Raw genomic sequence first — 15,837 nt, forward strand, 5'->3', positions numbered from 1 at the left:
ATCAACTCTGTTTCATCGATGTAGGGCCACTCTCAATATAGACGTGGTGGTACACGGGAGAGGGGATAACTTTTGCGGCTTTGTGCAGAGCATTCACTCGGTTCAGATCCCCCAGCTCAAGTTTACACTCGATACCCTCAGAGTGAAAGCGGGACCCCTGGGCATGGAACTGAACAGCCGACTGCGATGGGATCCTAATCTCGCCTCAGACAATGGTGACAGTGACATGTGGAAGGGAGGATCTGTGTGTGACCCACTCACTGGCCTACACTACTCGGGGCCCGGCATGGGTCTGGAGCTGTCCTTTGACTTCTCCAGTATGTACCCCTCGATCATGTGCGCTCTCAACATCTCACCTGAGACCACCATCCCCTGGCCTCCCGTTGACTTTCCCCACGATCTATCGGGTTGGGTGTGTTACAACTGGGAGGCTGAGGGGTTTCAGTACGCATCGCTCATTCTCAAGTACGACCAAACCCAAGGCTGCTTCATCCGTGCTCCGGGCATATTCTCTTCCTCGGTAGAGTACTATCTCAACCAGCGAGCTGAGTTCAAGAGGAAACTCAAGAACCCTGACATCAGCGAGGCCGAGCGGGTCTACTACAAGCTACAGGAGGGAGAGTGTAAAGTCCTAGCCAACTCCTTCTACGGAACGGCTCCTCGTCCCTGCGGGCCTCTCATATCTGGCCACGGCAGGCAACAGATTGCCGTTGTAAACAACTGTGTGTCTACGTTCTACCAGCACAGCTGCCCTGTTGTCTACGGAGACACTGACAGTGTCATGGTCTCAGTCGGATACGGTCCCCGGGACATCCCCGAAAGGGACGTGTCTGATGTAGTCGTGCACAGAACAGATACGCCCCGGTCCGGGGACACTGACATCAAACTCCTCGAGAGCTTTGCCTGTGATGGCCGGAAGGCTGTGGGTGACATGTTTAAGAGGGCTGGCTCCCAGGTGCCTGCCTTTCTGGACTACGTGCACACTGCCTTGGTTGAGGACACTCTCGAGAGGATGTACGTGATAGGCAGAGGTAACACACACCGAAATGTAGCCAGAGACCCGAAAGGAACATTCACCAAGGAAGGATATCCCGTCTTTGTGGCAAGAGTCCCTGGGTCCGAAGAAGTTGCGGATGTCACAGGGCCCTTCGTTAAAGACAGGAGAGTCAAGCTGGAGTATGAAAACAGTTGCTCGGTCTACTGTCACGTAGCTAAGAAGACCTACGTGGCTCTCAGTCACAACCTAGACGACAAGGGTGATCTGTCTTCGATCTCCGTAAAGGTCAGGGGGCTGTCGGCCTTCAAAAGTATGCGCTCCCCTTGTGATTCTGCCGTGACGGACACCTTCATATCCTGCGTCATGAGGGGAGACTGTGTCAAACTGGAGACTGACGTGTTGTCCTGCTTTTCAACCTCTCCCTGGCACCAGCTCAAGGCTGGAGATGTAATCTTATACCTGGAGAGGGAACCGATCCTGGACGATCACGGGCAGTGGTTAGACTTACATCGAGCTAGCTCCTTCCTCACCTCTTACCGAGTGGACGATGTTATAACGTTGAAGCTGGACTCTGGGTTCTCTGCGGTCTCTACGACACTGGTTCCCGTACAGGGCTACGAGTCTGCGTCGAGCGACACCATCACAGTGAGAACGCTGTACAAGGACTGGAAATACTGCATGAACCACATGTTCTCGCGCAAGGAAGCCATCCTCAGAGACCTGTTAGCGTGCAAAGCATCGCAACTCATCGCGTCCAAGATGGCAGCAGGGTTCTTTCCTTGGAGCAGTCTCATCAAATCATCAAAGAACAAGCACTTTAGTCAACAAACACTGGATCGCTTGCAGGTAGCCAACTCCAGTGTTAAAACGACCTACCTAGAAACTGTGAAGACGTGGCTACAGCACATTACAGGACTCTCTGTCAAGCCAGTCGAATGCCCCGAGTATCACAAGTGTAACCCTTGCGAAGCAGCCTTCTACAGATACCCCTTGAACCTCCAGGCTAACACAGGGTGTATCACGGCCATGTTCGGTGGATCGCTCATATGCGAGGCCAAGCGTTCCGACACAAGCGTGGTGTCTGAAGGTGATAATGAACACGGGTCCAAACCCGTTAGAGATGACAACACGGAGGAGCATCACACCCCGGCCCCCAGAACCCTAACGCCAATCGATTCCTCGTCTTACACAGAGATCATTTCACACCCCTACCAGCCTTTCAACAAATGTTTCGCCAACTCCAGGGTGCTGATAGCTCACTATGCTGACTCTATCTTGGTGAACCGCTCTGGAAAGCTTTTAGCTCACTGCATTATAGACTACTGCTTACCCCGCTACATGTACAGTTCTGCCCTTGGCTCCCACAGCCTGGATGATTGCAAAGAGCACTTGCTCACCTCAATCTCCTCAGTCAGACAGAGGTTGAAGAGGGCAACCACGGCTTTCAACGCGGTAATGAACAACTGCCCTGAACACATGATACCCGTCTGCGGTAGTAGTGAGTTGGAGCACCTAAGGATCAACAGGGAAACTGTGGCGCGTCTGCCCGGTGAGAAACTCGAGGTCTGCAGCAATGTGATCACCAAGGACATGTCCCTACAGCCCCGTGATGTCTACAGGAACCTAAGCGCCTCGCTCGGGAAAAGGCTCACGGAAGCCATATCGGAAGGCATACTGTCCCTTGTCGACAACGACTCTTGCTCTGACGCCTCCATCTTGCTTTCGTTGCCGATTGTCATGTTGCAAGACGCTGGGATCACCTACTCTACTACTGGTAGGCTTTCCATAGTGAGAAGCGAGCTGTGCGAGAGGACTCTAGTTGACCTGGCAGGCCTTCTGTATCAGACTGTACTCATGTTGCAGATACAGACCCCTGACGCGTTCAGCTCTGGGCCCGTTATGTACCCAGAATCTGTTCTTTGCATCATGCCGTACTGTTGCGCCGACGCAAAAGTCATGAGAACCTGGATCGAGACCTTTAAGGAGAAAAAATGGATCACCCCTGTCCGGGCCACGCTCGGAAAGAGGAGACGTCCTCCCTCTGACTGCAGGGTGGTTACGTATCATTGCACCGGTTGTAAAAACTTCTACAAGGACCTGTTCACCAACAATATCCCCGGTCACAGGCTTATCCAGCGTGTCTACGGTGAAGACAAGAAGAGAAGGATAGGACGGTGTGTCAATGAAAGACGGTGGCTCTCGTGATCGAGACGAAAAGCACTGTATATACCATTTCGTATACATGCATTGAGTACAGACCGGTGATAGTATACCTTTAGCATCCCAAGCACGGGTAAAGATGTCTTTCAGTCAGAAGGAGTATGTGTTCACCCATACAATGAACAAGGTCAGTGAAGCACATCAGCCTACCATGTTCAAGATTGACTTGCAAGGGCTCATACCCTTTGGAGACTGCAGCACTCTGTTCATCATTGACAACATGACAGTTACCGCATACAAGCAAGGCACCTTGGACAAAATACCAGTCAAGTTCACTGTCCTCAATGACAACAAGACAAGGATCCTGACTAATGATCCATCTAAACTTTCATCCCAATGGAACGTTGACATTAACGGTGGCTCCTGTATCAAGATAGCTGGCACGGACACAGTGCCTTTCAATCGAACCCTATCTGTCTATGATGACGACAACAGGCAGGCTCTCATCAATGTCTTAGCCTTCATGATGTCAAAAAGTCTCTGGGCCTCGGACAGAGCGAAAGGAGCTTTAGACGTTCTGGTCGCTTCTCCCCGAGGGGAGTTTCAATTCATATGCGGCCTGTGTTCGGCGAAAGGCTTTGTCAGCATTACCAGGGGACCCAGTGGAATAGCATCCTTTTCTTTCCCCCAGTGTGCAGACAGCTACGTGTGCGTACCTTCCCATCAACTCGGCACTGACAAGGACTATGATGCTCTCAGAAATGTCCTAGCTCTTTGGCGATCTGTCTCCCTCGACGACCTTGGAATTCTCCACAGAGTCACTCAGGAGATGGCAATGGCAACCCCGCGAGCCTTCCAAGACCTCGACTGTACATCTTTCCCTCCTAGACACATGTATGGTGGGGGTATTGTCATCCCATATGCTGTGATGAAATACGTCTCCGCACTGTACCAGACCATGAGCGAGTACGCGGACAACATTGCCATTGTAGACGAAAATAGGCCTCACATCAAAGTCTTGATCCAGAGCCCCTCTGAAAACATAGGTGAAATCACTGGGCATCTCTCAATCACCATACTCTATGGAACAACACTCTGGGACATATACACCAAACTCATCCATGGGCTGAGGCTTGCAGAGGGATGTGAGGAAGAAGACATTGACAGTCTTTCTACTGTCACACAGTTAAGCACCGAGGTGTTGATCAGGAGAACCCAGTTGAAGTTTATGTTGAATAACCATATGTCTTTAAGGGATTGGTATAACTTTTACTATGGGGCAACATGTATGGGTTAACAACAATTGCGTGATATGTGCAGGAGGACTATGTTATACAGTAATGTTTCACAAATATATTGAATAAAGGCAAAAGACACCATTGATTTGGTTTATTCATTTCAAGAAAAAGTACACTCTAGCTGTAACATTGTATAATATCTTACAGAGTATGTTATGAAAAGAGTTCACTATTCATATCCATAGCCTTGTGCTGAGAATATCGAACCCTCTTGTGTCCTTCGATCCTACTCCATCCTTTTCATTGTCTCCCCTCACATTAGGGGGAAGGTCGTGGCACAAAAGTTACATTCCTAGCCCCTCTCATGTAGTCAATCAACTCTCCTATGGTGTAGAAGTGTAGATTGGTCCCACATCGAAAGCCAGACCCATGGAACATGATTTTGTATACCTTTCCTTTCCCTGTTACAATGTCAAAGAGGTATCCAGAGCGATGTTCATCCATGTAACATACTGCAGCAGCAGGGTTGAAGTTTTCACTTTGCATACTCTTTAGACTGTTTAACAAGGCAGTGTGCTCACTTGACCCTGGGGACCTACCATTTGGCGACTGCCCAAGAGACAGTCCCCACCATGCACTCTTTAGTAACTGTATCATAGTATGCATCTCTTCCACTACACGTATGCAAGTCCCCTTGCTTTGACCACCAGGTATGGCTCTAGGTCTAGCCATCAGGTACCCTCCTGGGTAATTTGCAATCATCTCTTCTATAATTTTTGCTGGTTGACTGTATTCCCACTCTAGGAAGTCGGTGCATTTGTAACGGCCTCCAGTGACATATATGGCGAATGAGATAATGTCACAATCCCCTGTCTTCATCATACATGAACACACTCCTCCGGGCTCCGCTCCACGGTAGTCCGCTATGGCAAAAGCTCCCACCTTCACCTCGGGTCTATTGAGGAAAGATATCATTTGTTCCTCAGATACGGAACCCCACCAGTGGTCACCCAGTGACTCTACAAATGAAAGCCATGATCTGTCCAATAGAGGCCAGTTTCCATAGGTCACTTCCATCCCAGTCATTTCGAATGCACACTTGATATTTCTTCCCCAGTGCTGAGAGAGGCAAACTGTTAACAGATCCTAAGAACAGACCTTGCTATTTAACTGCCTCCCTGTAATGCTCGGTTGGGTAAACACAGAGAGTTGGACAGCACAGAAACAGTTGGACGAGTGCCCAGAGCTGGATAAACAAATAGAGCCGTTGCCTAGGTGAAGGGAAGATAAACAGACAGGGCTGGAGAAAGTAAGCCTGTGTGTACAGCATAGACAGGGTTGGATGAGGCTGTGTGGACAGCATAGACAAGGTTGGATGAGTGCCCAGGTGACGGGAAGATAAACAGACAGGGATGGAGAAAGTAAGCTTGTGTGGACAGCACAGACAAGGTTGGATGAGCATGTGTGGACAGCACAGACAAGGTTGGATGAGCCTGTGTGGACATCACAGACAAGGTTGGATGAGTGCCCAGGTGATGGAAAGATAAACAGACAGGGATGGAGAAAGTAAGCCTGTGTGGACAGCACAGAAACAGTTGGACGAGTGCCCAGAGCTGGATAAACAAATAGAGCCGTTGCCTAGGTGAAGGGAAGATAAACAGACAGGGCTGGAGAAAGTAAGCCTGTGTGTACAGCATAGACAGGGTTGGATGAGGCTGTGTGGACAGCATAGACAAGGTTGGATGAGTGCCCAGGTGACGGGAAGATAAACAGACAGGGATGGAGAAAGTAAGCTTGTGTGGATAGCACAGACACGGTTGGATGAAGCAGTACCGGGTGGATAGCCCAGCTATAATGACTTTGTGAAACATGTGTAGTTGCAACGGTACTGCTCTTTGTAATGTATGTGAATAAAAAGAACAAGGCTCTGACATGACTGGTGATACACTTTATTGATTGCATGTCAAAACAATGATATGTAATGTATATTACATTGACACATATACTGTCACAAATATTAATTGAGATGTACAGTAATACAATGGTCATGGCCTATACCTCTGGTCATACGGGCTAGTCTGTATGGAACGTTTGAGACTGGGTAGGCCTCCACTTGTCTCCACTGGTCCCCTCCTTCTCCCTCCTGTTACATCCATCTTGCTCATGCACAGGTCCTGTGTTGTAGAAAGGGGTCTTGGTACAAAGGAAACCTTTACAACCGTTGTCATATGGTCCAGCAAACTTGTCATTGAGTTAAAGTGTATATCTGTATCAAGCACAAACCCAGACTTATCAAACGTGACCTTGTATGGTTGTCCTTTTGCTGTTACAATTTCGAAGAGGTATCCATATTCCTCTTCATCCATGTAACAGATCGCTGCAGCTGGCTTGGGGTATTCATCTTCCATCTTTTTTAGGTCCTGTATAACTTCAATGTGATTTGATGACATTGGGGAACTGCCCGTCGAATGTCCCCACCATGCACCCTCTAGTAGCTGTATCATTTCACGCATCCCTTCCACTACACATTTGCCAGACCAATTGTTCTGTTCATCAGGTATGTCTCTTGGTCTAGCCATCAAGTAACCGCTTGGGACTGCTTTAAGCACATCGGTTATTAGCTGAACAGGGTCACCTCTGTCCCAGTCTAGGAACTCAGTGCATTTGTAATAGCCTTGGGTGACGTGTATATCAAATGGGATGAGAGTATTGTCAGTGCTCTTCACCATACAGGAACACACTCCTCCCTGCATGTCACCAAAGTAGGCCGTGATGGCAATAGCTCCTACAGTAACTTCGGATCTATTTAGGGATGACATTAGCTGCTCTTTAGAGACGGAGCCCCACCACCTCTCACCCAGCCATTCTACCAGTGGAAGCCAGGATCTGTTCAATAGAGGCCAGTTGCCATATTTCCTTTGCTTAGCGACACGGAGTGAGTCGAATTGTCTTCTCCCCATATAGGCCATCTTCCAACCACTTACCTATTTTGCTATGTGTATGTAATTGGTATCATAGTTCTTGTGATTCAGCCATTGTAAATAGTAGGAAAAGTGGAACCATACCCCAAAGCCGCACACTCTCACCAACCCCAGGAAAGGGCCTTATGTTTTCTAACTGTTGTTGCTAGAGACGTGGCTAGTTGCTCATCATGATTATGATCACATGCAGCCTTACGAACAGCTTTCACCTCTGTACAACCACACCTAACCCGTAACTTAACCCACTCATGAAAAGGTGTTTAACTGTGACACCTACTGCAACTGTCGCATTTAACAGCTAATCATGGACCTATATCTCCTTACCTCAGGCAATTGTGCATTTCCGACCTCTAATCATGTCAGAGGAGAGTGGTATAGAAACTGACAATAGCGAGCTGAGCCTGGTAGGAGAGACGCATGTTATATCATACTCTATAGACACCTCTTTCATAGACCATACTCATCACAGGCATTTAACTTGTACTGATTCTAACACTCGTCTCTATTCCACAGGTATCTACCATAATCCTGACCCGTTCTGTAGGTACTCGGTTTGATGTCCTTTCATTCACTGTTGTAAAGTATACCATGTATAAGTGATACATTTCCCATGTCTGTAATACACATTCAGGAGAGTGATTACATACTATCGTCTGACGATGAGGGACCTAGGAACCTTGTCTTGGAACAAGCTCCTCCACTGTTGCCCCCAGAAGTCGTCAACCGGCCTCAACCTCACCTAGCATTACCTCCTCTTCCCCAGTTGAACAATGCAGAAGATGAAATGGTAGATATGGTAGTGTATACTGTGATGACACTTTTGCTTGTGTGTATGACTTGTTGGTAATGTGGTTATGTCTCTTTCGCTCAAGTATATGGCCGATGATGAGGATGGAGCTGATGCGGATGGAGATTATGATGATGGAGATGACTAGGTTGCAATGTGTTGAGATCTAACTACACTGAACCCATTTTATTCATTTTTGAGCTGCCACTATGTCCTACTTTTGATATGGATGTATGTAAATGTTATGTACTCTGTAAATAAATGTGACCTGGTATTCTTGCTCAGGATATTATTGTCTTTATTCACAGAAGGATATGGACATTGAATAATACACCACAAGCACTTTGTAATGGCACATTTACCAAGCGATATGACAGTGATTACATATGCTCTCCACCTATATCTTTCCTACTCTAGACATTGTGTCTGGCATCTGTGACACCTGGGTGACGTTCCAGGCCTTCATCCCCAAAGATGTGGTTCTTTGGTCGGGCAACAAAGGTTGCATCTTCAAGGCAGCAGATGCGGGAAAGAATAGATGTGATATATGGAAAGTGTACACCTGTCCCAATCGTAAACCCCAAGTTATCAAACGTCACCTTGAATCTCTTTCCCTTGGCAGTTACAATATCAAACAGGTATCCCAAACTGTCCTCATTCATATAATGGATTGCGGCAGCTGGGTTGGTGTGCTTGTTTGTCCTCATTCGTAGAAGCTCTATCACTTTACCATGTGGTGGGGACATTTCCAAACTGAGGAATGCAGCTCCCCACCATGAGCCTTTTATCAGCTTTACAATATAACGCAGCTCGTCCACAATTTGTGTCATAGCAAAGTATTTGGGGTCATGAGCCATCCACCTGGGTCTACGTAGCAAGTGTCCTTCTCCCAGTTTACGCACCAGAACTTTCATAATGTCAATAGGAGTTGAAAATAGACCTTGTACCATATCGGTACAGATGTACCTGCCTCGACTAATAACAACAGTAAAGGTCATGACTGAATCCTGTGTCTTCACCATAATCGAACACACTCCTCCTTGCATGCCACCGAAGTGTGCTGCGACGACAATGTCCCCTTTGCGACTGTTAGATGTATCCATGAATGTGATAATCTGCTCTTTAGAGACTGATCCCCACCAGCGCTCCCCCAGCCATTCTAGGAAGGAATGCCATGATGTGTTCAGTATAGACCAACTAAGCATGCTTTCCATCAAATGTTGCTTTCTCGAATCTTCCACAGCTGGAATCGAGTCGTGACCATCTTCACAGTAAACCTGTAACTCGCCACCCTCTTCGCTGTAGCCTTCGTTGCTGTCCACCACCTCGCCATCGTCAACCTCTTCATCGTACACGTCTTCACAGTCCACCACCTCGTCGTCGTAAACCTCTTCATCGTACACGTCGTCACAGTCCACCACCTCGTCATCATCGACTTCTTCACATTCCACGACAGCGCCGGTGTCAACCTCTTCACCATAGACCTCTTCACAGTAGACCACCTCTTCGTCGTCAACCTGTTCACTGTAGAGCTGTTCACTGTCGACGTCTTGGGTGTGGACCTCGTAGTCTGACTCCTCGGAATCGTAAATGTCGTAGTCCACAAGACTATCGGTTGAACGGGGACTGGTTTCAGCCTCTTGGTCTCTGGTATCCTCCATGTCAGCACCGGGAGTATCTCGGTTATGGGTATAGTCCTCTTGACAATTGTCCTGATAATCATCACACATCCAATCCTCGTAGTCACCTGCCATGTCCGCTCCCGAACTGCTTTCGGAATCAGATGATTTGGAGCCTGAGGACCTAACTGCTTGTGGTATATGGCTGTTCCCAATCTCATAACCCTGGCAGTAACCGTAACAAGACTGAGTCTGAGGCCTCTTGACACAAACGACTGTCTCGTAATGGTTCCGACTATTCTCCAAATATATGCCCTGCTTAGACACCTCTAAACCATTAGATCTGTATTCAATCCAACGGTTGGTATAGTATGTATATATGCTTACCCCCAACATGTCTGCAGCTGCTTGAATCTCCACTTCGGTCGCCCAACTACCTAAACAATTCATGTTGGACTCCGTAATGTACTCTGACACTGAACGGTAACACACTCTCAGGATGGTCCTATACATATGTTGTTTGCTCTGTAGCTGCTGCACCACCGCATTTCGAATTGGCTCATGGTACTCCTCTGTACCACACAGTGCTTCACTGACCGCTCTGAAGAAACAATTTCCGTCACCTTTTATTTTCACATTCTTACACGGAGCACCTAACACACCAGACGCAGTATGACTGAGAGACCTCTTCTTGCACTGCACCTTCAGCCTAGTGCACAGCAGCTGGGCATCTTCAACTGTAACAGGGTTGAACTGCAGCTCTCTGCATGTGCTGCCACTAACAAAGTCAATGTCCGAGTCGTCGCTACTGTCATTCTCCTTTGCTGTATTACAATATCTGAGTGTATAGAAAGACTCTGATTTCCCATGTGCCATTATACACTCTGTTCTGCTTCCTGAGAGACGTCAGTATGGTCATTAATATATCGCTTTGGCCCCTATTGTCAAAGACCCACAGTTCTGCAGACTGAGTCATAATAGGGCGGGCCTAAGGAAAGCGTCATCAATCACACAGAGCTTAACAGAAGCCACAGGAGCCTATAAGGCTTCCATGCTTGCTGACTGAGTCATAATAGGGCGGGCCTAAGGAAAGCGTCATCAATCACACAAAGCTTAACAGAAGCCACAGGAGCCTATAAGGCTTCCATGCTTGCTGACTGAGTCATGATAGGGCGGGCCTAAGGAAAGCCTCATCAAACACACAGAGCTTGACAGAAGCCGCAGGAGCCTAGAAGGCTTCCAGGCTTGCTCACTGTGAGGGCTTGGGTAGCCTTGTTATAGTTTATAATGCTGTTGAATGCAAGTAAAAAATAAAGTATGCTCAGACAAGCAACTGTCAAGTGTTACCAACTGTACTTTATTGATAAAAGAGGTCCACATCACCATAGTACCAAATGAATACAATATAACATTTCAACTGTTAGGATAATTACATCTCCCCCATACTTTCTCGGAGCAGTGTCAGATTCAGAACTCAGGTCCCCCATCCATACCACGATATTCTCCGTCAAGGTCAAGTCCCCCATCCACACCCAGGTAGTCTTCTTCAAGCACAGGTCCATCACTGATTACACTGTGTTTTTCGTACAGATGCATACATAGAGACAAGTGGATTGTTGCAACGAAGATGAACAGGTTACCCATAATAGTCCTACTTGTTATAGCTGATACCTCTTCCCCAGTGTTGATAAATGTAAACTCTTGTAACAACCCAAACTGACTTATAAGTACTTCCCTGTATTAGTGCGTTGGCTAGAACATCAAGTGTTGGATAACTGATACGTGGTTTGCTACACTACTGAAAGCTGGATCTATTGTCACAGCCTCCAAATTCCACAGACAGGATACAACATAAAGTTTTGGATAACTGAGAGGTTGTGGTGGACACTCACAGATTCAACATTACGGCCAAGGGCCCTGTGTGCGAAGTGACAGGCTGTCCCCCGTACTGCCCTTGGGCCCCGTGTGAGTTTGGGTATTGATTCTAAAAACGCCCCCCCTCCTGCACTACCTTCCCTTGGTTGTGGATATTGTGCCTTTTGGGTATGGTTGTTGTTACATAACCCTCCCGTTGTCCTTCTATTATGCCTAGCACACAGTGTCCCCCCCCGGGTCACTCTGTCCCGTCTTGGCTAAAGGCCCAGTGGGCACAAGTGTGACAGTATGGGTGTGAACAGCCTTTGCAGATGTATTTCTTACACCTGCAGCACGCTGTGTGTGTCTTGGCGTCCTTCTTGGGTGGGCAGACCTGACACCTCTTCCTCTTACTCGCCCCCAGCGGGGCGGCCGGGGCGGCGGCGGCGGCCGGGCCGGCGGCTCGCTCGCGGGCCTGCGGACGAGCCTCGGCGGATACACGCTCGCCCCGTATGACTTTGACAAGTGCGGACGCGGCTTCGGTGCGGGGGAGACGCTGCCTTCTTTGGATCAAGGGCTTCACGAGCGCCTTTCCGAGCTGCTCCAGGAACACCCTCCTCTTGTTCCGCTTCCCGGGCATCCAGTCGGGGTTGATCTCTCGCCATATGACAAAGGCGTTGTAGGAGGACACGTCGAGGATGTTGTGGAAGATGACCAGGGGCCAGCGGGCGGTCATCCGTCTGCAGCTGTAGGTCCCGACCACCTTGTCTAGGTTGTCCACGCCGCCCTTGTTGCAGTTGTAGTCTAGGATGAGGGCCGGCTTCCGGTCTCGGCGATCGCTGACGTCGGGCTCCGCGTGCCGCGTGCTCAGAAGCAGCACGTTCTTATTTCTCTTTGCCAGGTAGGACACTAGAGTGGCGGTGGGCGTGAAGGCGAACCTGGAGGACGAGACCTGTCTGCCCTTGGACTGGAGCAGCGCGGGAGGGAGCTCGGGCTTGTTCTTTCGCACCGTGCCCACCATGGTGAGGTTCCTCTCGAGGAGCCGCTGCCCGAGTTCGTAGGAGGTGAAGAAATTGTCACACGTGACGTTGTGACCGGCCGGCAGTCCCTCGGTCAGATCGAGGACGACGCGCGCGCCCTGGTTCTTCTCGGGGTATCCGCCGGCCGCCTTGCCGGTGTACACTTGCATCTTCCAAGCGTAGCTGGACTTGGCGTCGCAGGCCACCCACGACTTGATGCCGTATTTGGCCGGCTTGCTGGGAATGTACTGTCGGAAAGGACAGCGTCCTTGAGGCGAGGGAGAGGGGAGGGAGAGGAGAGGGAGAGGAGAGGGAGAGGAGATTAGCAGGAGATTAGCAGCAGCGTCATCGTTACAGGCTCACCATCGGGGCGCACTGCGTTTACGTTACACGCAGCCGCCGCCGCCGCCCGTGCCACTGCCCATTGCTACTGCTGCCCATTGCTACTACTGCCGATTGCTACCGCTGCCCATGCTACTACTGCCCGTGCTCTCTACGCTACACGTACATACACAGATACATTGACTGCTACCGCTCTCTATGCACAGATACATAGACTGCCCGTGCTCTCTACGCCACGCGTACAAACACAGATACATAGACTGCCCGTGCTCTCTACGCCACGCGTACAAACACAGATACATTGACTGCTACCGCTCTCTATGCACAGATACATAGACTGCCCGTGCTCTCTACGCCACGCGTACAAACACAGATACATAGACTGCCCGTGCTCTCTACGCTACGCGTACGTACACAGATGCATAGACGGTACCTCTGAACGGGACCAGTTGTTCGTCCACCGTCACTTCGGGCCCCGGGTTGTAGAGGGCCTGCAGCCGCTCCTCCCACAGGTCCCACACCTCTCTCACGGCCGCCAGTCTGTCGGTGGCGAGTCTCGCGGGTCTCGACTGGCGGTCGTCGAATCGCAGCAGCCTCGAGTACTTGTGAAACGCCTTGAGCGGCATGGTGGCGCGGAACACGGTCCTGCCGCTCTCGGCGTCCCACAGGCTGGCCGCGGCCTCGCCTCGGGACCTGTAGACGCCGGCTAGGATCAGCAGCCCTACGTAGGCGCGCAGGTCGGTGGAGTCCATGGGTCGCCAGCCGTCGCCGTATTTTCTCACCCCCTGCAGATTGGTCATGTCCACGATGATCCTTTCTATCGCCGGTGTGACAAACAGCCGGAAGGCGGACTCGATGTCGAGCGCTCGCGACGCGGCGTAGGCCGTGGGGCCCGGCGTCACGGCGGGGCAGGGCGGGCGGATGGCGCGGGGTCGGTCCGGGCCGCGATAGGCCGCGGAGGACCATTTGATTTTGCCGTTTTTCGACAGCAACGTCTCCCTTTCTCGCTCTGGCTCTCTGGCTCTGTCTGGCTCTCTGTCTCGCTCCTCTCGGGCAGCGGCCGCGTCTCCCTCCGGCTCTTCCTCCGGCTCTTCCTCCGGCTCTTCCTCCGAAGAGGAGCTCGACCGCGAGGCCGAGTCGTCTCCGTAGTCGTCCGCGTCGCGCTCGGGGTTGTATTCCTCACCGTCTTCATCTTCCGAAACGTCCTCCTCTTCGGAATCGCAGTAGTCTTCTTCGTCTTCTTGGTCGACGCTGGAGGATATCTGTTCCAGGACCTGAGCCGCGCTGAAACCGGGACTGCGAGGCGTCGTAGGCGGAGGCAACACGCTCGGCGGGGTCGTATTCCTCGTCGTCGTCGTCCTCGTCGTCGTCGTCCTCATCATCGTCCTCATCTTGTTCTTCTTGTTGTTGTTGTTGTTGTTGTTGTTCTTGTTGTTGTTCTTCTTCTTGTTCTTCTTCTTCCTGACAATATTAGTAGGCTCTCTACGCCCTGCTTACTGTCGTAGGCGGAGGGCTCACGTTCGGCGGGGTCGTATTCCTCCTCGTCGTCGTCCTCGTCGTCGTCCTCGTCGTCGTCCTCTTCGTCGTCCTCTTCTTCTTCTTCTTCCTGACAATATTAGTAGCCTCTCTACGCCCTGCTTACGGTGGCCACGTGAATGGGACGAGGCACGCGAATGGACGAGGCGCGTGGTCGGCCCTGCCTGCTCCTTCGGCCCTTCGGCCCTTCGCCCCTTCGGCCCTTCGGCCCCTTGGCCCCTTCGGTCCCATCCGGGACGCTCGGCTGGCCTACCCGCGTGATAGCACCGAGGTCGTGCACAGAGTTGGTGGGGACAACTGGTCCCTGCCGGGGTCACTCCGACCCGGCCCAGACAGAGGGGAACAACTCCTAACACAGGCCCCGGGTCACTCCGACCCGGCTCAGACAGGGGTAGGAGGGGAGGGTTTACAACATACACCTTGCTAACGCCGCCGGGGTCTCTCTGACCCCAGGCCCCCGGAACAGAGGGGAACAACTCATAACGCAGGGCTTACAACAGGGCTCGGGTCAATGTGACCTGGCCCAGACAGGGGTAGGAGGGTTACAACATACACCTTGCTAAACGCTGCCGGGGTCTCTCTAACCCACACAGACACTGGGAATCGACTCGGAACGCTGGCCGGTGGTCACTCTGTCCCGCCGAGGCAAGGGGAAGGTTGTCTAACAACAGCCATACCCGAAAGGCACAATTTCCACAACCAAGGGAAAGTAGTTTGTAGGGGGGCGTTTTTAGATTCGATATCCAAACTCACACGGTGCCCAAGGGCCCGTTTGGGGCAGACACGCCGTATTCGACACAGGCCCTTGCCCGGAATGTTGAGAATGTCAATTTTGGGGCAGGACCTTTTACTAGTATCCAGCAGGTGGTGGTGTTGGGTCACTGTGACCCCGGCCTGCCGGGGTCTCTCTGACCCACACAGACACGGGGGAAGCGACAGGTGACGCTGCCGAGGGTCACTCTGACCCCTCTGACGTCACTATGACCCCGCCCACACAGGGGCAGGGGCAGGAGGGTTACAACATACACCTTGCTAACGCCGCCGGGGTCACTCTGACCCCTCTGACGTCACTATGACCCCGCCCACACAGGGGCAGGAGGGTTACAACATACACCTTGCTAACGCTGCCGGGGTCACTCCGACCCACACACAGACACGGGCAATCAACTCGGAACTGCCCGGGGTCGCTCTGACCCGCCGAGACAACGGGAGGGTTAATGTCCCGTTGGTAGGATATACGTGCTTTCAGTTCGTCCCATTTATTTTCCAGCGATTGAACGTTAGCTAGCAGGACAGAAGGCAAA

At 50.9% G+C, this 15,837-nt stretch overlaps 1 protein-coding gene across 1 annotated transcript; it reads right to left on the reverse strand.

Moving 5' to 3' along the window:
• Positions 1-11,118: 11,118 nt before the first annotated feature.
• LOC129854505 (piggyBac transposable element-derived protein 4-like) lies at positions 11,119-14,483 on the reverse strand. The gene is made up of 2 exons (XM_055921622.1): positions 13,431-14,483; positions 11,119-12,923 (listed from the first exon to the last, which is right to left on the reverse strand). The coding sequence occupies exons 1-2, from the start codon at positions 14,386-14,388 to the stop codon at positions 11,896-11,898; spliced, it is 1,986 nt and encodes a 661-aa protein (XP_055777597.1). The 5' UTR covers positions 14,389-14,483; the 3' UTR covers positions 11,119-11,895.
• Between the last annotated feature and the right edge of the window lie 1,354 nt (positions 14,484-15,837).

The sequence above is a fragment of the Salvelinus fontinalis genome, chromosome 4 (genome assembly GCF_029448725.1).
Source record: "Salvelinus fontinalis isolate EN_2023a chromosome 4, ASM2944872v1, whole genome shotgun sequence".
Taxonomy (NCBI): Eukaryota; Metazoa; Chordata; class Actinopteri; order Salmoniformes; family Salmonidae; genus Salvelinus; species Salvelinus fontinalis.

Bases quoted from the DNA above. Each gene is read 5' to 3' on its own strand.
- LOC129854505 (XM_055921622.1), bottom strand. From the start codon at position 14,388: ATGAGGACGATGATGAGGACGACGACGACGAGGACGACGACGACGAGG. The intron at 12,924-13,430 runs GTACCGTCTATG...CCTCGCCTCAAG, and splicing joins ACAACTGGTCCCGTTCAGAG to GACGCTGTCCTTTCCGACAG.